This window comes from Ips typographus, linkage group LG3, assembly GCF_016097725.1.
Source record: "Ips typographus isolate SLU linkage group LG3, UJ_Ityp_2.0, whole genome shotgun sequence".
Lineage (NCBI taxonomy): Eukaryota > Metazoa > Arthropoda > Insecta > Coleoptera > Curculionidae > Ips > Ips typographus.
Window position 1 is genome coordinate 2,267,629 of NC_138424.1, and position 27,826 is coordinate 2,295,454.

A 27,826-nucleotide genomic window follows, 5' to 3' on the forward strand; every position below is an offset into this window, starting at 1 on the left:
GACTGACACTTTTGGCGAAGAATCATTTTCGTTACAAGTTTATGGTAGTTTGCAAAGGTGGCTGTCGCAACATGTACACATATTCTCCTCTCTAGTAACAGGAAAATAAAAACAGCCTTCGTAACAGTCCTACATCAATACACCAACCTACGTGTGTAATTAGAATGATGGTACCTAATATTTGCTTTTGCGACCCGAAAACCGCTTGTGCAAGTTTACAGTATCATCGGGTATAATTAGTGATGTTTATTTATGTCGTTTAAACTGAAAAGTACCATATTTTGCGCTCGAGCAATATCCAATTTCCAAGTGAATTGGTTCAAATTCCAGCCTCACAAATCCACTCACTATCACTTTAACAATTAAAAATTATTTAAAAAGTACATTTTTTTAAATAAATACACCTGGTCTGCGTGTTGGAGGTCGTAACAAATGAACGCGCGCGAAACAAATGAATGCTGACGGAGACGGACACGTGGTTGGATAGAACTATATGCGCGGCCACTTTGATGGACTAAAGTGTAAAGGGGAGTGATAAACGGAAATTTAATTAGTTAATGGAGGGTTGTTAGGTAATGGGGTGACACTACAGAGTTTCAAAGAAAAATGTTTGGTTTATGTGTTTAAAAAAAAATAAATTTAAATTGTAGCATCCAGGGGTAGATCGCCGAAGTATTTTGGTGTACTCGAGGTAATTCGAGGTATTATGAGGCACTTTGCCAGTATTACGAAGCATTTTAAGGTATTTTTAAGGTATTTCATACAATTTTGAGGCATTGACTGTATATTTCAAAATGTTTTGAAATTTTAAGGAATACATTGTAATAGAGCAAGCAGTAGACAATATATATGTAGTGTAACAACATAACAAAATTGACAGCTTATGGTAAAATCTTTGTTACATGATATTAAGTTGAAATAATATTCATTACAAATCATTATAATAATTTACCAATTTTTCAACATTTAAACTACATTTTTAAGGTCACGTGACTGTTTTTTACAGGTGTCAACTGGACTTTACAATGGTGCAAGCTCTAAAATTACATAATCAAAGTCACGTGATGTGTCTTTTACAATTTCAGCTTTTACATCTAAAATAGTCTAAATTTAATTTACCAAGTTTTTGAAGTTTAAACCACATCTTAACGGTCACGTGATTAGTTTTGACAGATATCAACTGGCCTTTACAGTGGTGCAAGTTCAGAATTGCATTATCAACGTCAAGTGATGTGTACAACGAAAAATACGTCATCACTTTTTTAGAACTGTCTAAATTTTATTTATCAATTTTCCAAAGTTTACACTGCGTTTTGAAGGTCACGTGTTTTTGACAATGGCTGCATTCGTTTTTTACGTCATCGTGACGTCAAACACGCTCTGCTCGCTCCATGGAGCTTGAAAACCAATTCGGCAAATGTCAACTAGTCTTTACAGTGTTGCAAGCTCAAAAATTGAATTATCAAAGTCACGTGACGTAGTTCTTACAATTTTACCACTGTCTAAATTTAAAATACTATATATTTAATTTTTCAACTGTGTCTTTTAAATGATAGGTGTTTTTATTTGACACGTGCCAACTTGGTTACTATGACAGTTAGAAAATTCGTTTAAACGTCAAAATATAACCCGTAATTTCAGACAACCGTTCAAAAAATATTTTTGTTTGTTAGAATTTGAAAAAAACCGTCACCTGACCTTAGAAAATCAATTTTAAGCTTTCGGCACCAGGTCAAATCAAGTGTCAAAAATTGGGAAAAACCTTTACGTTGTCACCTAACCTAACCACTGTCACGTGACTTTTAAAAAAATGAATTTTAAGCTTTGGGTCTTCAAAATTTGGAAAAGCCATCAAGTAACCTGAGAAAGTAACTTTTTTTGAATCAATAGGTCCGTTCGCACAGGCAATTCTAAACTGGTTTCAAACTGGTTACATTGACATTTTCTGATTAACGACCAATGGGTAATTAATCTAACCTAAAAACTGCCACGTGACCAAAAAAAAATTTCAAAGGTTTCCATCAAGGTCTAGAGACAGTAGGATTTTTCAAGCACTTTCTAATGCCAGGTTAGGAAAATTGATAGGAGTTCAAACAGGGTTACCAGATTAGGGAATTTTCGCCCAAAAAGGGAATAACTGTGGGGATTTTACGTCTGACACTTACTTCTTAAACTACCCCTTTTGGGACAGTTTGAATCTATAAAAAAAAACGCATCAAAACCTTCAAAATCAGTTGAGGTATTTAAATTTGGTGTACCCAACAGTATTTTATGTGGATTTTCTTAGTTATTAGAAATTTTTAACAAAAACTTAGTCACAGGAACCAAAGGAGCATGACATCTTTTAACATCTCTCTATTTCCCGGTGAATATCTCGGATATTTGTGATTTCTTAAAGAAAATAGGCCAAAATTAAGAGCTACATTTTCACGTTTTCACACAAACCCCCTGACTGTCATAGTGACTAAGTTAGGAGATGGCAAAGTATGACATTGTGAATAAAACTTGTTTACTTGAACAAGTTAACTTATGAACGAGCCAAAACAGTGTTTCTGTGAAAAAAAAACAAAACAGGGCGGATACCAATCTACAAACAACCCTTAACCACGTTGGTTTGCGTTTCAGCTGCAATTTGCGTCAGTCATTAGCATTAAAACGAGACATTATTGTTCCAGACTATTTTTAATCTAATAAGTTTCGTTTACCCTGTCTGCTGCCACTCCTCTGGACGATATTGATTTTATATACTCCCTTCAGTTAATGCAGGTAAAACATTGCGTAGCGGAAATTTAATAATCGGTTACACAACAAGATGTAAACCTACCTGAAAAATTGTGGTAATTTTGACGTGATTGTTCTTAAAACAACCGGAAATGGTAGTATTTACAAAGCTTTCGTTATTCCCCTATCTTCTATGAATAGACAATTAAACGGTAACAAAGTTGCTTGCTGTATTAATAAAAACCCCTGCTAAGCCAAAAATTCATTTAAATGTGCATGTTCTTTTCTTCTTTTTCTTTAATGGGCTTTCTAATGCAAACAAAATCTCATAGTGAATAATTGGTCAATTAGTCGCTCATTTTGATGATGTCTACGCAATAGAAGAAATAAGCATATTTTTCACAACTCATTACGAAAACAATAGCCAATGTAGCAATACGCAAACAGGTGTTTTTTGTGCTGTGGTACACACATAAAGGGAAAACGTATAACGCGCAAATCTAATAAAAATAATTGACCTAGCACATTCTAATGTAATAATAGATTTAATTGAAATGCAATGCCAATCGATGTAGAACAAAATTGTTACGGAAGCTTGCACCGAATCTATTGTACTAGTTTTTGTTATGTACTTGTAATACATACTAGAATTTATGTTTAAAATAACAGTTTGTATGCAAAATTAGGTTTCAGTGCCTGTCAAAATGTTTACACACATTTTTATAGTTTTGGCTGGTCACTGGGTTTTATTTATTCGCTTTTGGCTGACGGAAAAAACTTTGACTTTGATGCAGGGATGTAAAATACCCGGAAAATTACATTTATGGAAATTTTTTCAGAAAATTTTCGGTTCCTAATTTTCCGGAATAAATGGAAAATATGAAAATTCAAAAATAATTAGTTTTTTACATTTTTGTACTATTAGCTTGAAAGTATTTAACCAGTTGAAGTAAATTTGATGAAATTTTTTTGAAAAAAAATCAATTCTTGACAATTCTAGTTTTTAATTTTTCAAGCTCCAACAGTGCATGGTACCAAAAAAGTGTATAGAAGGTGAAAGTTGCATCCTATAAGAGGTGCATTTGTGGTAAAAATTTCAGACCTCTAACCTGAAACTTGAAACGTTTCGAAGATATAGAGCAAAAACTACAAAAAACGAGAGTTTGACGCCCTCTAGCGGCTAAACGGGACAACTCAGCCATGCCCGCTCAACGTCACGTGATAGCCCCGTTCATTAGCTTTCTTTTGTTATACGGTAGTTTTATACAGGGTGTTTCAAATAAGTGAGTTCTGGACGATTTTCTGGAAAAGTGCACAAAAATATTTAATCAAAATTATGGATTTTTTTTTTTTTTTTACTAACGGCGATCATTTTGGATTTTCCTCAAAGTGATTTTTTTAACTAACCTGGGGAACACAAATCTGACGTCCATTTTGCTCTAACTGGCACCGTTTTGGAGATGACCTTGAAATGATGTCAATTTTGACACTTTAGGGCGTGGCACCCTTGCAAAATGACATTTTGACAAAAGACACTTTAAATCATATTTGTACTATCAACCTGAAGGTATTTAAGCAGTTGAGGTTAATTTTGAAAATAAAAAATTTCTGAAATAAGTCAGAAGGTATCACCCTTAAAAATTCTTGACAGTTCTAGTTTTTAATTTTTCGAGGTCAAACGGTGCATGGTACCAAAAAAGTGTATTTAAGATAAAAGTTGCATCCCATCGAGGTAGGCAGTTTGTGGTAATTTCAGACTTCTAACCTGGAACGTTTCTAAGATATAGAGCAAAAACTGCAAAAAACGAGAGTCAAGTTTGACGCCCTCTAGCGGCAAAACGGGACAACTTATCCATGCACACTCAACTTCACGTGATAGCTCCATTCATTAGCTTTCTTTTGTTATACGGTGTGTTTATACAGGGTGTTTCAAATAAGCGAGTTATGTACGATTTTCTGGAAAAGTGCAACAAAATGTGGGCGCTCAAATTGGAAATTTCTGCTTTCGAGGAGGGTGGTCAAAGTAAGGCTGTTAGAGCAAAAACAATAATTGAATATCGATACAAATATTTTACATCAAGTAGGCCTAGAATTTGACATAGATTTCAAAAATCGAATAAAAAATTATTAGTTTGGCTTGTTGCTCAAATTTTGGAAAATTCATTAAATCACCCTGTAAACTACTCCGTTGTATTGACAATAACTCGAATATTTTGACAATTATAGGGTGCTTCAATATACCAATAATTTGTAGCCCTTGAAATTCTCTTTTGACCACCCTGTGTAGCGTTTTAGGTAAAACGTCGAATAACCGAGTTATTTACTGTTTTAACTGAGTTGTTTATTGTAAAGTTTGATTTTGACAGTTTTTACTGTGACAGCCCATAACTCTGTTATTTTGACAGTTACAGGGTGGTTCAATATACCAATTTGTACCCCTTAAAATTGTCTTTTGATCACCCTGTATACCATATATAGTCGAAAAATTGACGCTTTTATACCGGAAATGTATTGTGCATAAGGGAGAACATAATAGAACATCTGTTCAATTAATCAGATTACTATATTTTTAAAAATTTATATTATTTTGAAAAGTGTTGTTGTTAGTTATACAACATTTTTCAGAAAGTTTCCGATAATTTTTCTGAAAAAATTGGAAAATCTGAAAATACATAAATAATTCATTTTATCAATTAATTGTACAACAATCCAATATCAATCCTAATAAAGTTTAATGTACTTTTAATCATTAAATTTAGATGTAAAAATTGAAATTTTCCGACTCGAAAACTACCGTTTTTACATCTCTGCTTTGATACATTATAATTGGGTACTATACAGGGTGTAGAAGAAGCGCACACATAAAATATAAACCAAAAAACCACAAACCATTATGTATGTTCTATTTCTAATAATAAAAACTATTTTTTTTATTTGTGGGTTAGGCTAGGTTACCTGTCAGTTTTTCCATACCATTCGCAATGGAGTATAGTTATAGGTTATGACAAGTAAAAATGTGCTTTTTCAGTTTCATGAGGTTTTCGTATCTATTCATATTATTAATAAATATTCAGTCATTAACTAAACTAGAAGAGGTACGTACGTACATCATAACTGCAGGAACGAACCACTCCAACTTTGGACAAAATGTGCACAATCAGATCGACGTTTTCTTTGGAGGTTTGCCCACCACACAACATGTTTTCTAAAGCCGCAAATTACCCAAAAAAAAACTTATTAACCAAGAAAAACACTTGTTTTGAACACACACAAACTAAGGTACCGTATTATTGTGCGGTGTCAAAGATTTTCGGTAGTTTCCAAAAGCGGGGATATTCTCCAAAAATTTTGTAAACCACCCATGCCTGGAAAGTGTCTAAATTATAGTACAAATCATACAGTAAGCACAAATTTTGTACCAAAGATTTTTGAGACGAAAGGAGAAATTAAAAAATGCTACAGTTTTGTCAGTTGATTATGGATTTTAATTTGATGGGTCCAGTTTTATGGAAGCGCCCGTTTTAATTTTAGAACAATCATAAATCCGCAAAATCAAGCAAGGATAGGCTGTTGTACGTAAAAAGCAAATCATCTGTATAAATAGCTGTAATAATTCCTATCAATAGACAGTTTTTTGTTGTTAGAGTTGCCACAACTGTTTTTCCTGCGATTTTAGTAAAAATACCTAAAAATATTAAACTGTATGGCCACTAAAGTGAATGTAATCACATATCCAAGCACCTGAAACCAATTTTAAATAACATAACAGTTGGAACACTTAAAACTTACAGAAGGAATTATTTGCTTGTGTATTTCAAAAATATTGCTACCTAATGTGGTAGGTTTGTAAGATTCCAAGGCGTCTATTAAGGTTTCAACCTGAAAACCCCATTTTACTAGAATACAACTCAACTATAGAGCGAACAAACCTTACCAATTGAAGTTCTTCCAAAGTCAGGTGACTTAACGGTAATTTGTACAAAGTGGATATAAAGTGTTGTCCCTAAAAGTGACATTCACATAGGTTTGGCAAATAACAATACAATGGTATCACAAATTGGTGTGTAGTACAGGAATCTTGCAAACGGTGAAGACAAGACAAAAGGCATTTATTTGAAAACATATTTGAGTAAAACTGGAATGTTTTGAAAGAATTTTAACAGGTTTGAATGCTTTTCAGAGGTTATAGAAGTGCTTGAAACCATTAAAAGCTTCCGGAATGTGCTGGAAATTTTCTGAAAGTTTTTAGACATTCTAGGAAGTTTTAGAAGGTGAAACGTTTCGATAAGGATTTTTAAAGGTTCTGAACGATTTTGAAAGCTTATAGAAGTTCTGGAAGCTGTTAAAAAGTTCCGGAGTTTGCTGTAAGGTTTTTGAAAGGTTCTGGAAGCTTTAAGAAGTTACTAGATATTCTTGGAAATTTTAGTAACAGCTGGAATATTTTGGCAAATTTTATGGAAGGTTCTGAAAACTCCAGACTGGGCAATTTTGTCATCATTTAACTAACATTGTATCTCTTACCGTTTTCGAGATTCCCATACTGACACACGAATTTGTGACACCTTGTATACTCTACCTTACCACACTATTTAAGTCCGTGGCTCGTTTAATCATATAAAAACATATGGAAACCACATAAAAGCTTTGTAGTATAGAGGCAGTGGCTCCACTTTGTACCTCCACGTCCCGATGGACCGTGATAAATGACACATACAAAAAAAAGAAAATCTGAGAAATAATCAAGTAAATAAACATCCAAATGTCGAAAATTAAGGTAGTAAATGCGAAAATTTGGTTCTGATAATTAAAAACGCAGGACAGGTAGTAGGAAAGCCCTAAAGTGATTTTGGTGCAAAAAGTCTTCACATCACCCTTGTTTTCCTGTCTTTGTTTAAACGCTTGCTGTAATCGACGAAAAACGTTCCTAAACATTCTTTCGTAAACGTCCATGCAGTAAAAAGTGTGAACCATAGTGTGGGAACCCGACATGATATTCACAAAAGATGTGAACGCTTTCATCACATTAAAAAATCCCAATTCCAAATTCAACAGTCTGGAAACTAATTCTGATAACGCAGCCACGTAACATACGAAGATAATAAAGATAGATCCAGCCTGGATTCTTCGAATTTGCCGATGTGACAACACCTCGCCCATTTGGTACTTTTTGTGACTGAGGAAAATTTCATTGATTCCATCGAAATATTTGGGGTACAAATTGTAGTTTTTTAGCATAGAAACAACCAAAATAAGCGTCCACGTTTGTGTCAAGAAATTAAATAAGTCCTGGATAAAGTTATTCTCTGTTTGGTTGGTTTTATTCCAAAACCAAAAATTGTCAACCCTAAAACCAAAATTGTTAACTCTATCTCTAGGTAGTGATAAACACCTTACCAAGCAATAAGTACAGGTAAATTGATGAGGACAAAAAGAAAATAATTCAATTTCCTCACTTCTAATTTAGGTTTCACTCCTTTTCCATCATGGAAACAACTTGCGGTAAACAGAATTGATGAATTTAAAATCGCTTTAAAAGCACAAGTAAAGCAATCTGGAGCTGCTGTTAAGTAGAAAAGTGGAAACTTGTATATGAATCTCATGTTGAGTGTGTAATGTAATGCAGGAAGTGTCTACGATAGATAAAATCTAAATTTATTTTCCAATTTGGACTTTATGTATCTGCAAACAGAGTGTAATTTTCCATCATCAAGTGAAATAGATAAATAAAGTGCAGCTTATTATATTTGAAATATTAATGGACAATAAATATTAAGTTATCTCAAAGTGTAAATGTTAATGATTATTAACCTTGTATACAATTATTCATTTGAATAAATTTCTTATTTGATCAATGTTGTACATTTTATTATAGCCAATAAAATGGACTTTCCAACGTTATATAAACTTTGATTGGTTGGTCATCGTTTTGGGTTTCTGCAGAGCTTCAAACTTGATACAGTATGCAGATATAGACAAAAAATTATACATAGGAATCGCATATGTTAAGAAGAGAGGACTATTACAAACTCTAGACAAAGATAGGTACACATAGTTGACGTGTGTCAAAACGAATGTGACGTCACATCACGTGACCACTTCACCGGTAAATCTAATGACAACATTTGACTTCAGTTCTTGACTTCTTTGTCAACAATTTTGAAATATCCATGCATGGATACTACTTATTCAGTGAATAATTGAATACATTCAGTGTCTCTTGGTAGGTTAAGTATAACTTTGGATAATACATTCACTGCCTAAGATCACGCCCTGATTGTAGATATTACCAATTTCATTCAATTTTAATATCTCCTTAAGTACATGCATGGTCGTAGACTTTTTTACTGTTCTATATTTTTTTTTACTATGTTAATTTGAACGTACGACACTGATGATGTACAAACAACCTATAAAAACCGCTGGATTAACCATATATCAAGACATTGTCATCAAGATGTTCGGAAAAGACTTTTTCAGTTTTATTTTTAGAATTCTTCAAATTTTGCTACTGCTTCCACCTTCTGGTAGTGGTGTAGCCTTAAAAGTTCTGTACTGGGTGGTGGCGGTGCCCCATTTCACTTTACTAAGCCTGGTTGCAGTTCTGGAAGGAGCTAATTTTTTCTTTGGTAAAGAAGAGAAGTTCAGTTCCAACATTTTAAACTTGGGAACCGTCATTTTGCACGCTATGACTTTAAACAGGGTGATCCGTTGGTTGTTTGTTAAAAATGAGTATTTTAAAGTTCTGAATAAGTTGAAGAAAATCAGCGAGGATTTTAGGGCGTACAGCCCACTTTTAAAGGAACACCACGATAAAGTGATGGAAAACACTGGAAAACAGTGTCAGCGCATTGTAGTGAGCCTGCTGATTTTTGTGCCTGTTAACTTGTTTTTTACGTATTTTTTCAACTACCTCAATCCAACTAAAATGAGATGGAATCCTGGATTGAACAAAACCTCCACTTATCGAGATTATCCTTATCCTTTTTGGTTTCCTTTTGACACTTCACTGTCTGATGGATATTATTGGTTGGGATTTTTCTACCAACCATACGCTTTTCAGTATCTCGTTAGTGGATTTTTCTGTAAGTTTTTCATTGCAATGGAACAAAACCTTTTAAATTTGTATGGACAATTTAAGGTGTTGATTGGTTGTGCACTTGCACCATAATCCATTTAACCAGCCTAATCAAAGTACTGAGACGAACATTTCAACTGGTTGACAAACCAATCACTTTACCTCATGAGCTTGTTTTGACCGTTAAAGAACAACGTCTGAAATACTGTTTTAACAAATTAAGGGAAATATACGAGTAAGTTAGGTTGGTACCTGAGTAAAAATGTGATTATTTGATTGTGTGATAGGTGCGCCACCTTGCTCAACAACACTTTTTCCTCACAACTACTTATTCAAGAGGTTTGCATGGCTGGTGTGGTGTGCTGTTGTGTTTACCGGGTAACTGAGGTATTTTTTGACTTAAAATTAACTTCCACATTATTCTAGAAAAGTAAACTTCCAGAAAACTTCAACTGTTGAAGCTAGTACTCTATCAACTATTGTCTCGGCCGCTTTTATGGAATTATTTACAGTCTCCTGGTTTAACCACAATTTCACCCTTGAAGTAAGTCTTTTCTGTGTTTAATGACCTAATTAAAGAACTTTTCCAGGTTTTTAAGATTTTACGAGATATTGAAACACTGGATTGGTTAAATTACAACCTAAAACTACGGAGATTGTTAGTTTTTGTCATGATGCGTGTACAGAAACCGTTTTATTTCACCATGGGCCTGGGCATTCCACTTGACATGAAAGTTTTTATGACCGTGAGTTTTGCCTACATTTTTTAGGCAAAAAGTTAATCAAAAAGTTTTTTTTTAGATGGTAAAAACTTCTTATTCTTTGTACACCCTGATTACTCAATCTGCTGAATCTGACAATGTCTCAAAAAAATTAGAGTAGTATCAGGAAAACGCACCCCAACATTTTTAAATCGTTGTTCTTGTTTTGTTTATTTTTCAAAATTGAAAATTTTGACTGTATATTCACAATACATTTATCAATGTCTCTTACATATTAAAAATTATGGAAATTCATACAACACACACGAAAGCATCCATTACCATCATACGAGAGCCAAAGGGAATATATATACGGACTTTTGTAGAATTCATAAATTGAAAACTGGGATATCTTATTACGGTCCTAAATTCTTCAATCTGTTGCCATCTCACATAAAAATGTTACCTTTTCTGCAATTTAAAACAAAAATTAAAGAATATTTGATTGTTAAATCATTCTATTCTATCAATGAATTTCTTATTAATGACTTTTCTGATTTTTCTCATTAATGACTTTTCTTTAGCTATAAGTATTTACATAAATGAAGCATTATATAGATTTAATATTTTTATATTATCAAATTCATTGACTATGACGTGTGTAAACCTTTTGTGTAAGCACGAATAAATTTTGTTTGTTTGTAAAATAAAAGTATACAAATGATGTCAAAATGTTTTTAACTTGAATATGTCTTTTTGAACTTAAAATTATATTTGGCAAGTATATTTGTAAGATTGTTTAATAATATCAACGACATTGATCGCTGCCTTTTGTCATGGGACACCCTGTATAATAACACCCATTACTAACCTGTAAGTAATGAGCCATTGTCTGTGTGTGTGCTTTTTTTACCACATACAACCAGGAAGCCTTTTACTGTATTAAAATTGTCAGAATTGCTGTCTAGAAGCCTTTCTAGAGACTCTGGTTTGTCAAATACCACCAGGAAGCCTTTCACTGGATTAAAATTGTCAGAATTACTTACTAGAAGCTTTTCTAGATTTTCTTTGCTGTCAAATACAACCAGAAAGCTTGTTACGGTCTTAGTATTATCAGAATTGCTGTCCAGAAGCCTTTTCTAGATTTTCTTGGTTGTCAAATACAACCAGAAAGCTTGTTACTGTAATAAAATTGTCAGAATTGCTGTCTAGAAGTCTTTCTAGAGACTCTTGTTTGTAAAATACAGCCAGGAAGCCTTTTACTGTCTTAGAATTGGTAGAATTCCTGTCTAGAAGCCTTCTTAAAGATGTTTGTCAAATACAACTGGAAAGCCTTATACTGTCTTAGGATTGTCAGATTTGCTGTCCAGAAGCCTTTTTAAAGATTCTTGTCTGTTAAATACAGCCAGGAAGTCCTTTACTGTAATAAAATTGTCAGAATTGCTGTCTAGAAGCCCTTCTAGAGACTCTGGTTTGTCAAATACAACCAGGAAGCCTTTTACTGGATTAAAATTGTCAAAATTACTTACTAGAAGCTTTTCTTGGCTGTCAAATACAACCAGAAAGCTTGTTACTGTCATAGTATTATCACAATTGCTGTCCAGAAGCCTTTTCTAGATTTTCTTGGTTGTCAAATACAACCAGAAAGCTTGTTACTGTAATAAAATTGTCAGAATTGCTGTCTAGAAGTCTTTCTAGAGACTCTGGTTTGTCAAATACAGTCGGGATGTCTTTTACTGTCTTAGAATTGTTAGAATTCCTGTCTAGAAGCCTTCTTAGAGATTCTTGTTTGTCAAATACAACCATGAAGCCTTTTACTGAATTAAAATTGTCAAAATTGCTGTCTAGAAGAACACCTTGTCTATAGTATTTTACTCAAATTACTTCTACTATCATTACACACGAATAATTTTACTATATGTTTTAATTATGTCAAGATATTTTCTAATGAGTCAAAAAAAAACACTAATAAAACTATTTAACATACTTTATAAGGACAATTTTATTTAACAAATGCAAATTTTGTTTTTTTTAAGGATTTGATATGTGTTGACAAAATATATAGGTTATTAATACTACCGAAAAAAATATTTTTGTTTATTTACATCAGTTAGTAAAAACATTAGTTATTATTAAACGCTACGTGTAATAACAATGATAATAGTGTTAACTTAGGTTTTCGCAACGTTTCGTCGAGCCGGCCTCGTTAAAGCTTTGCGAGAACCCGTCCGCAAATCTACCACACACTAATAATCTGCATGTAAATCTATTATGTTATGTTAAATGGTACATTTATGTATGTAGATATTTTTTTTTTGGTTAGTGATACAACAAAATATTAAAAATAGAAAAGTACAAAAAAATGCATAGACGATTTGGATGGCAGTAGCAACTTGTGTAATTTTGTGCTCAACATCCATCCAAATATTTGTTAAACAACCGAAACATCATCGAGTTCCGGTTTGTTAATACTAAAGTAAACATGAACTAACTAGAAAACGTGCCACGGACTCAGGCTCTAAACAAAACGACTGATTCAGTTTATATTAACCTCCCCCTTTCAGTTTGATTTTCCCCCTTCGATTATTTTGGTTTCAGTCAAATTTAAACAAAAATGAAAGTCGTATTGGTCGATTTGCAAGCACGGTCCAAGCATGATCTGTCCGGTTCTTGGGTTGCCCTCAACCATTTACCATGACAATGGGGTGCGGACAATGCTGACCACCTGGTGATTCTACCCTCGACGCCATGTCCTTGACACCGCCATCCGATGTTTTCGTGAAGGGCCTCCGATTCACAACGAATGCATACTCGTTCACCTAAAGGAATGAGAATTTAAGTAGATTTTATCTAAAAATGCAGACAGTCTAAATTAGACTAAAAATGCTATCAACTAGGTGCTGAATTGGTTAAGCTTGTCAAATAACTTAATTATGTGAAAAAAAGACTCTACAAAATGTGTAAAATTGTCAAATATTTTGTTAATCGTATGAATTTTATTAAACTTGTCTAAACCGTGTGTGAAGAGTCTAAATTAACCTAAATAGCTCTCAACTGTCTCAAACTTGTTTAGCTTGTTGCCGAAAGTCTCTTAATTATATGCAGAAATATTCAAAATCGTCAAAGCAGATTGTCTAAAGTCTAAATATACTTAAACATAGTGTCAACTGTGTACAATTGGTAGAACTTGTTGACAAAGTTATAAATCATGTGGAAAATTGTCTAATCAGTGTGTCAAGAGTCTAAATTTGACTAAATGCTATCAACCGAATCAGCGTGGTTAAGTTTGTTGCCAAAAGTGTCAATTATGTGAGAAAAGGGTCCAAAAATGTTCAAAATGGTTTGGTTAAACTCTAAAGGACATTAAAGTTCTAAATCATATTGAAAAGCGTCTAAAAATGTCTAAACAGAGTATGAACGATCTAAATTCAACCAACTAGCAACTAGCTCAATTTGGTAAACCTTGTTGCCAGAAGTCTAAATTATGTAAAGAAACAATCTTAAAATTTTCAAAATCATCTAATCGTATTGTTGAACGTGTAAATTTCAAGAAACATTGTGTTAACTAAGTAAAATTGCTGTTAAAGTTCTAAATCATTTGGAAAAGTGTATGAAAACATCTGAACAGTGTGTAAACAATCGAAATTAAACTAAATATGCTACCAAAGTTCTAAAACATGTTAAACAGCGTATGAAGAATCGAAATGACACTAAATATTCTACAAACTCTCTAAACTTTGTATAAAACACTATGACAATTTTTGATGCTAAAAAAATTATGATGCATTACAATTTGACTCTATTATCCCTAGTAAGTCCTCCGAGTTTCCCTGATTTAGCTGCCTTAGCTGTTTTGGGTTTCAGCCAAACGAAAAACGTAGAAAAATTATTTGATATACAATTTACTTGAATTAGAATGTCTTCATTAATCTTAAATTAAATAGGATTTTGATTGTCAATTTAACGGGTGGTTAAAAGACAGTCACTTGGCAGTACATCTCTCAACTTTGAAATGGTTTTAAAACAATGGAAAGTCGATTATACCAGAAAATTCCCCTTTTACCAAAAAAGGTAGAAAACGAGAAGGGTTCTTTAAGAAACGTGCCCGAGTGGATCTAAAACCTTAAGTGGCGTGCTAGTCTCTGTGTAATTTCGCGAAGATTTGTTCGTTTGCAGTAAGTCAAAAACGACCGAGTTTGCAAATAATTAGAAAACGATTTTCCTCGAGAGAAAAAAGGCTTTATCAATAACAAAATTTTCACGCTTAGAGAATTGCGATTTAATGATCTGTAACCGGCGTTTCATACGCTCAAATGGACTGTAAATTTTAATCTCGCCATCATTGGCTCGTTGTTCGACGAAATGGAAATAAGTTATTGAAAGTTTGCCGTGCAAATTGAGAGAACGGATGAAAGTTTATCTTGTACCGAAAAGTTGAAAAACATTGAGACGTACGAACGAAATATGAAAAAAAAAAACAGTTGACAAGTTAAAGGGCCTAAACCCATTTATCCTACGCGACTGATTTGTATCACGTCTGCACTGATATTGTACGCGAGAAAAGCGAACGGAAAATCGAATTTTCGAAATTTATGAATCCCATAAATCACCTCAATATGCTCTTCTTCATATAAAAGATTCAGGAGTATCCAGGTTACGACAAAGAAAACGCAGGTAGAGTTCATGTTTTCCATCAAATCGGAAAGAGCACATCGTCTTATCAAAACTTTACAGAATAATTTACTGGGATCGAGTTTGAATAATTTATAAACTGGATTTTGTTTGCTGTAATATTACAAATCATAGTCAAACTTCCAATAATTGTTTGAACTGATAATTTATGAGATCCCTCGTCTTGATGCTATCAAAATGAAATATAGGGTTAGCCCTATTTCAGAGTGACGTGGGTAGGGAAATTTTAAATAAACAACTTACCTTCTTGAAGGGCATTGTAGCTAGTTTCCTTTCTGCACGCCTTCGATGCTTTCAGAATTTCAAACTCAACGCAATACCTAAAAAAATATAATTTTTTAATTAAAGCAAATTTAATTCAAGAGATTCAAAAATTTAATATTTTTCCTGAGTCGTTCTTTTAAAGTTATTAATTCAGTCAGTCAGTGCACGCCACACTTTCTCGACCAGTTTAATAAGATTCCCTTTGACAAATCTCCGTCTTAGACAAAGAAAGATGGCGATATCTGGAAAGCAATTTCCCAGTTTTATGTTTATTCAGCTTCAGCTTGAACGTTTGCACACTTGTCTATCCACTCTGACTAATTACTATATGAAGGGTTCAGTCATCAAAGGTGGAGCAAAGCTTTTGTTTGGTACACAAAGTTCGAGAGCGGTAGTATTTCTTGTTTCTTGTAATTACAAAGTTGGATTTTTTTGTTGATCTGGTGTAAAACAAGCGTCAAAATGTGTTTTAATACCATCAATAGTGTCACCTATCTAGCATAATCTTGGAGGTTCTATGATCAATGGTCACACACCAGTTGACAGATGACCTTAACATAAACTGTCATGATAATGTAACAAAACGATGTCATCAGCGTTTTTGACATTGAATCATTACTGTAACGTAGTTGCAAGTGGAATGTGTCTGGTAATTTTTACTCTGTGCAGTAAGATAAGGTAGACAGACGCCTACAAGCAAATTAAAACTAAATACTAACGACTGTTGCGATCTTCATTAACATAAATATTAATTTTTGACGTTTTAATACTGGATTTTATAATTCGTAGTTTGTGATTGGTCAAGAAAAAGCAACAAGCTAAAAGCTGGCCAATCACACACTACTCACTGTGCAAACATTTATGGAAATTCTGCACGTGTACATACAATAAAAATATCAAATTGCAAAAAATGTTTACAAATACTGTAACAAATCTGAAAACAAAAACTATTTTATTATTACAGTTTTGAAAATTTTGTTAACAATCATAATTATGTAGGGTGTCCGGATTTAGAGTGTTTTTGACAGGAAAACCCCATTTTCCGGATAGATAGAAAAAAACTAGTATACATGTCTAGAGGTCGATTTTTGTATGTATTTCGATATCTTGTCAGTTTGCGGCGCTAGATGGCGTTTTTTCAAATTTCGACCATTTTGAAAACTCCTCAACTTTTTTGTTGATTAAAATATCAAAAGTGAAACAAAAACATTCTCAAGGCACTTTTTTGATGTGAATCCAGTGGCGTGCTGGGTTTAGTGCTAATGTCTTCCGTTTTCACAAAAATTTACCTAACTTTATTATTTTAAATTGAAATTACAGTTGGCTATACAGGTGTGGTAAATCGAAAAGCGACCATAGGAAAACCGTGTAACGGACAGAGAAACGTAGGTAATTGCATGCGCGGGAGAAAGACAGAAAACGAAAAAAATATCAAGTAGGCCATATTTTTAGCGCGATGTTGCCAAACGCCGTGAGTAAGTTTGTCGAGGGTATTGAATACTAACGGCGTTTGGCAACAGCGCGCTAAAACTATGGCCTACTTGATATTTTTTTCGTTTTCTGTCTTTCTCCCGTGCATGCAATTACCTACGTTTCTCTGTCCGTTACACGGTTTTCCTATGGTCGCTTTTGGATTTACCACTCCTGTATAACTTTGTTTGTGCCATTTTATGTCGTTTACTACAATGCAAGTATGTCTATTGTTAATCTTAAAAATAATTGAGATATTACACTTTTTTTGTTTTTATTCAAGTTGGCTTTGACTCAGGTTTTGACATCAGCTGTCAAAAGTGACGTTTATTTATTTCTTGTGTCTATGACAACACTTGAATGCTTGAAATTACTGCGTTTTTAACTTTAGAGTGGAAGTTTAATTATTTTCTACCATTAATTTAAAAAATAGTTAGGACACCCTGTACAATAATAAATAATTTTATTGTTTTGTATGCTATGAATTATTAAATAAGCAACCTAGGGGCTAATAATTCAGTAGCGTAGGCTGTATATTCTTTAAAGGAACATTTTTCGACTTCCAATTGACTTTTAAAGAAATTTTTCATAATTATGTCAATAAGTTCTGAAAAGGCAAAGTAACAATTAACGTTCCACCTCCATTAGCGACTGAAAACCATAATCGGTTTCATTCAACATGCCGAACAAGTTCATAAAGGAGAAGAAGGAAAATCGACGATGATGCAAATAAATAAGGCCTAATCTAGGAAAACGCCTCGAAGGACACGCAACAGCGACAAGAGCTCAACATTCAAATGGAATAGTTAAAATTCATGAACCGATCCGACTGAAAAGTTTATTTCCTCAATGTGGCGTCTGCTTATTTAGTTTTCGTCCTCGTTGAGTATAATGGAATCGCATACATTATCCGAATTGCGGTCAGAACATAATCGTTTTCTTTTTTCTGTTGTCTTGTTTCGGTCAGAAAGTCACTTAAAACGCAATGAAACGGAAAACTTTTATTAGCCGGACCGACAAAAGGGTTTTCAATAAAAGTTTGAGGAAAAAAAGGTGGCGTCCTCGTGGGTAATCGAACTTCCCGATATCGACTGGGAATTGCCTTGAAATTTTCTTTTGGCTACTCGCGTTTGACAAGCGAAAGAACATTTCCGCAGAGAAAAAATTACCACCTTGGGACCGACCACCGTATCACCTATCTAGTATTTTAAAGTTCTATGGTCAGTTGACACACAAACTGTCAACGTCATAAAAACAAAGTGACGCTACTGGTGCGTTCATGTCACTGAATCATTATCATAACGTAGTTGGATGCGGCTTGTCCCCGATAATAAATCACAGCGAAAGCTTGTACGGGCGCGCAAACCATTCACATTAATTACCGCAAACGAGAGTTGCAATTCCGCATTTCCGAAATTATTATTATTATTTATGCTAATTGAGTTAAATATTAAATTGAATTGTACTCGGCGGCAGATTATTGCGGTTTTATTAAGCGCTTATTTATTTACTACTACGATTTGTTTAATAATTGTTTACATTAAAACTTTTTGAGGTTATTTTTTTAATGTTACATTTTTTTTGTTACTATTGCCTTATTTGTAAATGCTGTAATAATTATACAAAGTGCGCACATTAGATAAAAAAATTATACAGTCTAAACACAACTTAGCTTAAGTTGCTTTTAAGCGCAATGTAGCAAATGTTAGTAAAAGAAGCATTATTAACTATAAACAGATGATTACAGAACTAAGTAGTCACGTGACCACAAACTAATTTCCAAATTGGCAGTTATGTCCCAACTGTCAAAATCAGTAGGAAAAATTATAATATTTATTATAATTAATATGGTGCGGTGATTGGTGAATTTACTTTGGTATGGCAGCTGTGACGTTGCTACTGGTAGCAAGTTTTTTCAAGAATAGCACCAGTACGTCGGTGTCAGAGATGACATTAATGATTTATTAATGACAGAACAGTCAATTGGCCCTGATTATTTGTGACGTTTATTTATTTCATTTTTGACGTTTTAGATTTTTAAACGGAATTTTAACAAACAAATAATAATCACATAAAAGTATTCTTAGTTTGATAATTTTTAACGTTCGTGTGTCAAAGTGGCAGCTTTTGGCTGCGCTGGCAACATCGGACAAGATTACTAGACTTATCTTTGTTTAATGTGATTAGCAAAGGTAACCTGATATTTGAATTGGTCACGTGCTTGCCACTTTCTCTCTATGGCTTGGTTATTGATTTATTTTGACCAGTTTTCACAGTGGTCACGTGACACTTTTGACCGCATGTACCGGGTGACCCAATAAGACTGTTCCTCGACCATATCTCATAATCTCATTTTCTCAATATTTCAGGTTAGGAACGAGAATTTGAAAAACGGTTTTCACTGGCCTATTTGGATGTTATTTGGCTACATTTTCATAAAGAAAAAGTCATATCATTCCATTTGTTTTTTTTTTAATTTCGGAATTTGAGTCATGGTGTCAAAAGTAGCCCCCTGGCGCAGAAAGATTCAACTAAATTATCTATATTTTGGTTGATTCTTATTACCCAAGAAATGCTCTTTTCAAAAATCAATCAATCTTTGTTTTTGAAATAACAGAAATTTGTTTTTTACGAAAATGATAGATAAATGGGTTCGCTTTAAAAATGAGGAAAAAAAAACTCTAGTTTATTGTGCAAAATTTATAGAAAATGCTATTTCAAAATTTAAGATGGCAGTTACGGCCTCTGGTGGTCATTTTTAGAACTTGAAAATATTTTCCAGCAAATCTTCATGGCCGATTTACCTAAAAAATTTTTTACCCCAAAATCATACAACGAACGGTTCCCGAGATATGGTCGAGGAACAGTCTTATTGTCTTATTGGTCAAAAAAGCACCAAAGTAGACTTAGCATTATGGAACTGTCAGAAAATGTTGTAATACCAAAAAAAAAATGAATTTCCTAGGTTAGGTTAGATGAGAATATTTTAAGGGCTAGAAAATAAAAATATAACTTTATATTTCCCCCTATAAAACATTATAATATCAGCTTCGACCCAAATTCCTTAGAGCCTCCAATGATTAATATCTCAATTTCCTTATTGGCTGACAGATTTCCGCATTAAATCATACTTTCCCTTCCAGTCTTACAGGAGACGGATATTCTAGCGGTGCATAGTTTCGGAACTTACAGCGTAACGGGGTCGTAAATGGGTCCTTTATGACGTTCTAGAGCAACGAACTTCGATAAGGGCCACCCCAAAAAGGGCGCACCGTTCGCTTGTTTTTCCGATTCCGACGCCGTCTCGACCACATTTGCATTTAACTGTATGCAGTTGGAAAATTTGCGGCCTGGGACCGTGTCTACAAAGTCGTAGTCGATTTATCAACGTCAAGTCCTACGAACTCGGGACCTGAAGTGGAAATTGTACGTTTTCCGTTCTGCGATACTCCGAAGTTTGCCGTTTCGACTTCTGAACTCACTTTCGAAACTCTCTGAAACCTTTGAGGTTTATTTTTCCGCGCGATATGTGCTCTATAGAATCGCGGAATAATCGCTTCGATGGAGTGAGAAATGCAGAGTAAATAGGTACTCATCGTCTTACTCGACTGTATGAAATGTTGGAGTTTTATGGTCTAGAAATTCAAATATTAGAGAGAGAAAATGTTCTAATTTCAGTTTAAATCAAAAATTAATCGACACAGCTTCTCTATACTCTTCTAAGAAAAATTGTTAAAAAAACAGAACCGCATTGCAATAATTCCTACGGTGTTATAAAGGGAATAAATTTGTTCGTTTCCAGAATGCTCGAAATATTACGACCGATTCCAGTCGTGCACTCCACATTAGCGAAGCTCCTGAAGGAGAGATGGGAATTTTGTGAGGAGGCAAACCAAATTTAATGGCGTGGCAGTTCTTAATTGCTCGCCCGCTTCTCGGCTCCCGAATACGAATGGTTTTCGTATTAATAACGGTTTTTCGGGGGCGAAAAATAAATTCGAAAAGCGTAATAAATATCGCGAGCAAATTTAACACGCTCATTTCGAATTTGATCCGCGTTTTAGCTACAGTATATATCCGGAGTTTATTTTCCAAAAAATGTCCCCGCTAAATCCGATAATATCGACAATTTATTCGGTGCACGTAGAATGACACGGACAATAAATAACCTAAATGCAATTTTGCGCCCGGATAAATAATCTCGATTTTGATTTAATTTGTAAACTGCGTGTCTGTTTTCATACCAGATTATATACACGAGGTCGGTATTTAAAAATGCGACCTAATTAAATGACTGTCTGTTATATTTAATTTACTGATACTGTCACAATATATTAATATTAACAGAAAAAGTTAGTGACTATTATTTACATACCTGAATTGTATATTGTATCATAATTTAGACATGTATGACACCCATTTCTTTTAAATTTATGTTTAATATTACTCAACACAGTAAAAGGTTAGACAAATCACCAACTACAAACAAGACTTAGCATAATAAAACTGCAACTTTGGTCATTCATAGTTATTCTGAAAGAAATGTTTTGTGAATTTAACGTGTTTTACTGAAATTCCTTGTTTTAAGGACCAATGACGTACATTATTTTTGTGTCCCAAATTGGTTCTAGATGTATTGGGATCTCTGTAACCGTAAGAGCTACAAGGTCGGTTCAATGGGGAAAGTTTTAGAGAATTTTATGTGAAACTTTTTTCCGGTTTCCAAATTAAATTATCTTTCTCCGTTTTCCGAAAAATTGGGGAAACGTCAGAGGATGCATTTTAAACACTCTTTAACAAAGCCAAAGAGAGTTTTGAAACCAAGGCACATTTTTACGTAGAACACGATGACGTAATTAGAAAAAATCTATCGTCATTGGTTTCTGAGATATGGAGGACTCCATCTTGAAGGCGGCCATAAGTTATCATCCATATCTCGGAAACCAATCACAATAGATTTTTTCTAATTACGTCATCGTGTTCTACGTAAAAAAGTGTCTTAATAATGTCTTAGCTTTAAAACTTTCTTTGGCTTTGTTAAAGAGTGTTTAAAATGCATGCTCTGACGTTTTCCCAATTTTCCGGAAAACGGAGAAAGATAATTTGATTTCGAAAACCGGAAATAAGTATCACATAAAATTCTCTAAAACTTTCCCCATTTAACCGACTCTGTAGCTCTTACCGTTTTCGAGATTTCAATACATGTAGAAGCAATTTGGGACACACTGTATAACATATCGGCCAATTTGGAGATATTTTTAATTCGGTTTTTTGGTGCATATACACCTAAGAATGTAACTATAAATATCTCGAGAATGGTAGGAGGGAGGCACTGTCAAGAATACTTTTTGGAGAAACACTCCTTCCTAAACCACAGCTCAGATTTAGTTTATTTTAGGGTATGCCGTGTAGATGGTGCCACCTGTAAGTTAGATTAAAATAATCCACTTAGGTGAATTTGTCGTGTATAACACCCATATATTTCTTCAATATCTCACACACTGTAAAAGTTAATTAAACCTGTAATAAAACCTTAATAAATACCCATTTAACTGTATTATTTTTGTGTTATATACTAGTTTGTAACACTGTCTCTGCGACACCCTGTACAGTAAATATATCAAACAATTACATAATTAGTTAAAACAGACTAAATTGTTACTAAACCATTTGAATAGTTGATAGATCGGTTACACTGACACACAAAGAAAGAACAAATTATCTGAAATCTGAACTTAACAGTTTTTACTTAGTTATTTTGTCCTGTATATGTTAACACAAAATAAGGGAGGTATTATTTAACAATTTCAATCAATAACTGAGTTATTTTGACAATTACAACAGAAAAGTGACAATTAGATTTCCTATTTTTTGAAATACACAACATTACATTAACTATTGTAGAACTCACATCCTTCGTCAGTCTACATAATACGTTTTTATATAGTGTTTTTGAACATAAAACATGTTTTTAAGATTATACAGAGAGTCCCTGATTAGTTTTAAAAAGAAAGTCACTTGGATAATTTTAGGTCATTTCAGTAAAACGTATACTATTGATGCTATCTAGGTAACCAGACAGTTTATTTAAAGACAACAATTTAGACATTTATTTATGTAAATTTGAAATTAAGAATAAAAAATAAATCATTTTACTAGAAGCTACCTTTATTCATCATAGAGGGCGCTTGAGTAAAATAGTAAAAAACAAGTTAAAAGAGATCTTAATTGAAAAAGTTGTATAAAGACATAAACATGCTAACTCATTCTGTGTAAACAATAATTGATAATTATTATTGATCAAGTGATGTGTTTGTACAGTTTTTGAGTTATTTTTCGAGTTCCGTTCAAAAATCAAATCAAAAATTCTCCTCGTTATTGGTTGTTGAAATAGAATAAAAAGCATTTGGAGTAACTGTGGAGAAAATAAAAGAGGCCGACTTCCATTAATCTTTTGTTAAACTCAGAATTAAAACCGATCCGACGCGAAGGCAACTGAAGTAGTTACCCTGCAAAGCCGAGACCATTATTGTTTGTTCAACTTCCATAATTGCTCGGAGTGAAATGAAATTCTTCCAACTATAATTAATTAAAAGTCGAGTTTTGCGATACCGGAAAACCTTCTGAAAAGGGTTAAGAAACGGTCGCGGATTAAATTCTTATTATTTGATCTTTTGAAGTTCGGCCTCGAATGGATGTTTTCGCGGTTTATTATTAAAACCGGCCAACTTTTATTGTTAGCACTAAATCCGCGATAAGAAAGCAAAAAGAACGCATTACCGGTGGGAAATTATCCTACCTACTAAAAGGCACAAAAACAGGTTTTTTGCTTCGATGGCGCGGCGCAATTTTTCAACTCCTCCGTTTCTCCTCTTCTTTATTATGTTAATCAGGCGGGAGTTTCGAGACACCTTTGCGACCCTCCCGTAAGCAGATTAGACTTTTTAATATTGAAAAAAATATCTGCCGTTTATTCTTTGTCAGGGCGAAGAAGGCGCCTTCTTTTTTCTCCTAATTTAGGGCGATGCGAAACGTGAGAATCGGCGGCTTAGATAAATTGCCCCAAGAGAATTTCGAAAAAAACTCAATTTGTCGTTTCCCTTTTTTTTCTACACTAATTTGAATCTGCATATACAATTAGATATACAGAGTGTAACAAAAAGGTAGGATAATTAGTCAACCGCACAATATTTGAGGGAGTAAAAGATAACAAACTTTTAACCCTTATAAAGTAAAACAAAGCAGTTTCTGCCCCATCGAGCAGCAGAGTTTCCGGCAGTCGAATAATATTTTTGAGATGGATTTCCAGATCAAAAGGACGTAAACAAGGCGGCTTAAACTATCAGGGGCGACTATAGTCGCCCAACAAAAGAGAAGTTTATGCGCGTGCCCTTGGGGGGGCTTAAATAACTCACTCTCCCAATCTCTGTCTTTCCAGGTAAGCTACGGCTCCTTGGAGAGGCCACTTATACCGAATCTGTCTAGAGGCATTTACAGGAAACGAATAAGAATGAAATTGCTTTACTTAGTTCAGTGATCGATGATTTCGATTGTTAAAATGTCTTCATTTATCATTATGATAATGTAACAAAAATGGTAATACTTATCAAGCTATGAAAGAGGATTGGGCCAGCAATTAAATTCTAAGATTCAGAAGAGTATGGTACAGGGTGTCCGGATTTAGTGTGTTTTGACAGGAAAACCCTATTTCCCAGCTAGATAGGAAAAAACTAGTATATAAGGCACTTTTTCGATGTGAATGAATGCTTTCTTATTTTAAATGACACTCATAATTGAGGATTTAAAAAATGTCGGTTTTTAATCATTTACTGAAATATAAGTATGTCTCTAGTTAATCTTACAGATAACTGAAATATGAAGTTGCAATGAGAAACAGATATAGACCAATGGGGTTTTCCTGTCAGAACACTCTAAATCCGGACACCCTGTACATTTTCACTTTACCACCAGTTGTCCTGAGAGACAAACAAAAATCCCTAGGACGTAAAGTCATTGTTTCCGTCATGGAAACATAGACGTAAACAAATATTACAGAGCCATTTGTGCGCAATTGTATATATTACATACTCAGGTGGAAAGTGTTTGATTTCTGTCCGGAAATTAGGAAGTTGACCGAGGTGAACTTTATCTCGACACAGAAATTAAACTTTCCACCGTGTACCATTTTATTTTCAATTTTTCAACCATTTATCAGAATCTTATCAAACTTTCTGAAGACGCAGATGTTACGTACGTAAGAGAAAGTCTCTTCTCTGTAAAAATGTCAATAGATTCAACCGGGTGGTAAGTACTCACTTTCTTTAGAGCAAGAAATAACGTTATTACATACATGGTTCAAAATAAATAATTTTTGCTTTTTTATCATCATTCACCTTACAGTGTAACGTCAAAATATTTTATTGTAATTTGTGCGATAAATGAAAGTTTTATAAGACTTACGTTTTGCTGGGGTCATATTGAGGATTCTCTGTGGGGTCTCTAACCCTCAAGTTCTTCCTAATGTCGCGGGTGGCGTTGGCTGTCCTGCTTTGAGATAAAGACCCTGGTAGCAACATGGCAATTTCTGAAAAAGACCATTTTTATCAGAATTAACCAAAGCAGATGACAAATTGGCAAAATAAAATAAAAAATAGCCGCAAACATAGATACTTCCATCGACAGATGGAACCACAATCGACATAAACCGCAAAACCTCATTGACATCGCTGACAGATTGATTATCTAAATGAAATTTCTGTGGAACAGCCATAATAGGCAATACGGTTCGATTCCGGCCTGACCATACATTTATACCAATTTTCAGTTTGCAGGTTGACTAATGGTATATCTCCGGTTTTAGCGTGATTGCCATTGTGCTGCCGCCATTGTTATGCTCGCACAAATATGCCGCCCCCCCGTAAATTTGACCCTAATTAGAGGTATTTTTGCCGCGGGTGGCGTATGAGCTTTTTCTGGAAAGGCAAACCGGTAATTGGGAGTAATTTCTCTTTCGGGACCGAGGCTGGATGTGTCATAAAATCCCTTAAATCCGGCGACAGTTTGGAATTGCTGTTATTAGATTTTGCGGTGCAAAGTGCAGTTGGCCAGATGGGATTTTTACTACCAGCTAGTTTGTCACTTTGTAATTACTGGGTAAACTTTGAAGAGAGGAATGTCTCAGTAACAATGTTATAAGAGTCCTTTTAGAGCCTTTTTGTTCAAACAAAATACGAACTTACTGAACCAGTTCAAAATTATTCAGTAACTGTTTTAATGATATGGACAGAGAAGATTATACTGTTCTTCATAAAGAAAATGAGTGTCAGGTGTCAAGATTATCAGACCTAGTAGGAATTTGATTATTTGTGGTTTCTAGAAATTTTTTTTAATTTTGATGTGCCTTTAAGTAATACTTAAATTGAATTTCACTACATACCACTACATAAGTGTCGAATGAACTTGGCAACGTTTGAGAAAAATGAGAGAAAGAAGTTTGAAAAAATAACCAAAAATTTCCTCCAAATAACGCAATTATGCCTAAAGAATTTTTGTTAAAATACTATGAAGGAATGGAAACATAAGAAAATTGTCATTAAGGTGATGGAACTAGAGTAATCTTCTTAATACTCAAACAGCAATTCAGAGAATTAATATCACGTGACCTTTGCGTTTACTAAGGATATGTTCATCACCTGGGGCTGAATGGTTGAAACGAGGAAAGGGAGTTATATCAGAATGTGACAGTCAGTTGCTCTTCTCAACCTGTTTCGGCACGTTCTATCAACACTCTTGAGAATTCCGTTCCCTACTTTCAAGAATTAGGACCCTGGCAGGAAAAAAACTAAAATCCGTCCCAAGGCTAGTGGCAGTGACGTAATAATTGTCGTTCCTTCTCTATTACTTGTGAACTAAACGAGATGGAAATTTGAATTTTTAATTATGTGAATGTTTTGTGCTTATTTGGGGCTGGATAAGGGCCACGTTCAGTAATAACTCCACGTCCGTAATTTGACAATGTGTCACCTGATCAACATATTTAAAAAACGAACCGGTGTCACGTGACCAACTGGCAAATGACTTTACGGAGTGGTGAACGCAACTCTACTAAAAACGACTAAAATTATTAATTTTGATTTTTTGACAGTTTTCTAAAAATTTTTCCTGCTCTAATTTGGGTAGAATTTATTTCAAATTTTTAATATCACAAATACAATTATATTCGTTTTCTATCATTTTGACAGCAGAATCATGGTGGGCTACCCTAGGCTAAGTTGTGATTTGACTGTGACAGATCATGTGCAAAATGTCATAGTCAAATTAAAACCTAGTTTAGGGTGCCCTTAAATATATCAGTGTAATCGGCCATAAGTTTAATTGAATAGTACCAAAATGGCGGCGGTTATCTAATAATCCACGCAGATAGACTTTACCACGCAGAAGGATAAAGTTGCTTATATGAAACATTCTGCATAGACACACCCTATAAGAGAAGAAAACTAATGAATGGGGCTATCACGTGACGTTGACTGGACCAGGCTAAGTTTTACCGTTTCACCGCTAGAGGTCGTCAAAGTTGACGTTAGTTTTTTGTTGTTTTAGAATATATTAGGACTCTTTACATCAGATGTCTTAAAGTTTTAAAAAAGTTCTTAAATCACTGGAAAAAAACGCTTAAACCTGCGACAACCAAATATCAAACAAAAATTTTAGGAACTAATCTAAGACAAAAGTGAATGTCAATATAACGTCACAGTAATGTCATTACTGTCATCTTCTCCTGGGACAGAGAGAGTAGCTAGAATTTGATAGAAAAATGCTTGTTAAATGCACTAAAAATAATCAAATAATCTGAATTAACTGTACATTTTGAGGTCTAGTAAAACATACATGAAACAACTTAATC

The 27,826-nt window shown here is 34.0% G+C and overlaps 3 protein-coding genes and 1 long non-coding RNA gene across 8 annotated transcripts in view; 1 reads left to right on the plus strand and 3 right to left on the minus strand.

The window, feature by feature from the left end:
• LOC145726627 (puratrophin-1-like) overlaps positions 1 to 5,957 on the minus strand; it is a 164,001-nt gene extending 158,044 nt beyond the window's left edge. For 2 of the 5 annotated variants that reach the window (XM_081975806.1, XM_081975804.1), the window contains exon 1: positions 5,829 to 5,957. In XM_081975806.1, coding sequence (XP_081831932.1) covers positions 5,829 to 5,921 — 93 coding nt within the window. In that variant the 5' untranslated portion in view covers positions 5,922 to 5,957. Of the gene's footprint in view, positions 1 to 275; positions 435 to 5,828 lie in introns of those variants that run through there. The other 3 variants (XM_081975801.1, XM_081975802.1, XM_081975803.1) reach the window with 3 other exon arrangements.
• Positions 5,958 to 6,324: 367 nt separating this feature from the next.
• On the minus strand, positions 6,325 to 6,879 carry LOC145726637 (uncharacterized). The gene is made up of 2 exons (XR_014177635.1): positions 6,656 to 6,879; positions 6,325 to 6,600 (listed from the first exon to the last, which is right to left on the minus strand). It is a non-coding gene; the product is annotated as an uncharacterized LOC145726637 (long non-coding RNA).
• A 2,296-nt stretch (positions 6,880 to 9,175) lies between these two features.
• On the plus strand, positions 9,176 to 10,723 carry LOC145725939 (putative odorant receptor 92a). Its single transcript, XM_081974862.1, has 6 exons — positions 9,176 to 9,803; positions 9,860 to 10,031; positions 10,084 to 10,183; positions 10,239 to 10,340; positions 10,387 to 10,542; positions 10,598 to 10,723. The coding sequence occupies exons 1-6, from the start codon at positions 9,176 to 9,178 to the stop codon at positions 10,676 to 10,678; spliced, it is 1,239 nt and encodes a 412-aa protein (XP_081830988.1). The 3' UTR covers positions 10,679 to 10,723.
• Positions 10,724 to 12,481: 1,758 nt separating this feature from the next.
• The window catches only part of vex (somatomedin B and thrombospondin type 1 domain containing protein vexed), an 87,060-nt gene continuing 71,715 nt past the window's right edge, over positions 12,482 to 27,826 (minus strand). The window contains exons 3-5 of the mRNA XM_081974997.1: positions 25,384 to 25,507; positions 15,433 to 15,509; positions 12,482 to 13,316 (exon numbers count right to left, since the gene is read on the minus strand). Of these exons, the coding sequence (XP_081831123.1) occupies positions 13,102 to 13,316; positions 15,433 to 15,509; positions 25,384 to 25,507 (416 nt within the window). The 3' untranslated portion in view covers positions 12,482 to 13,101. The remainder of the gene's footprint in view (positions 13,317 to 15,432; positions 15,510 to 25,383; positions 25,508 to 27,826) is intronic.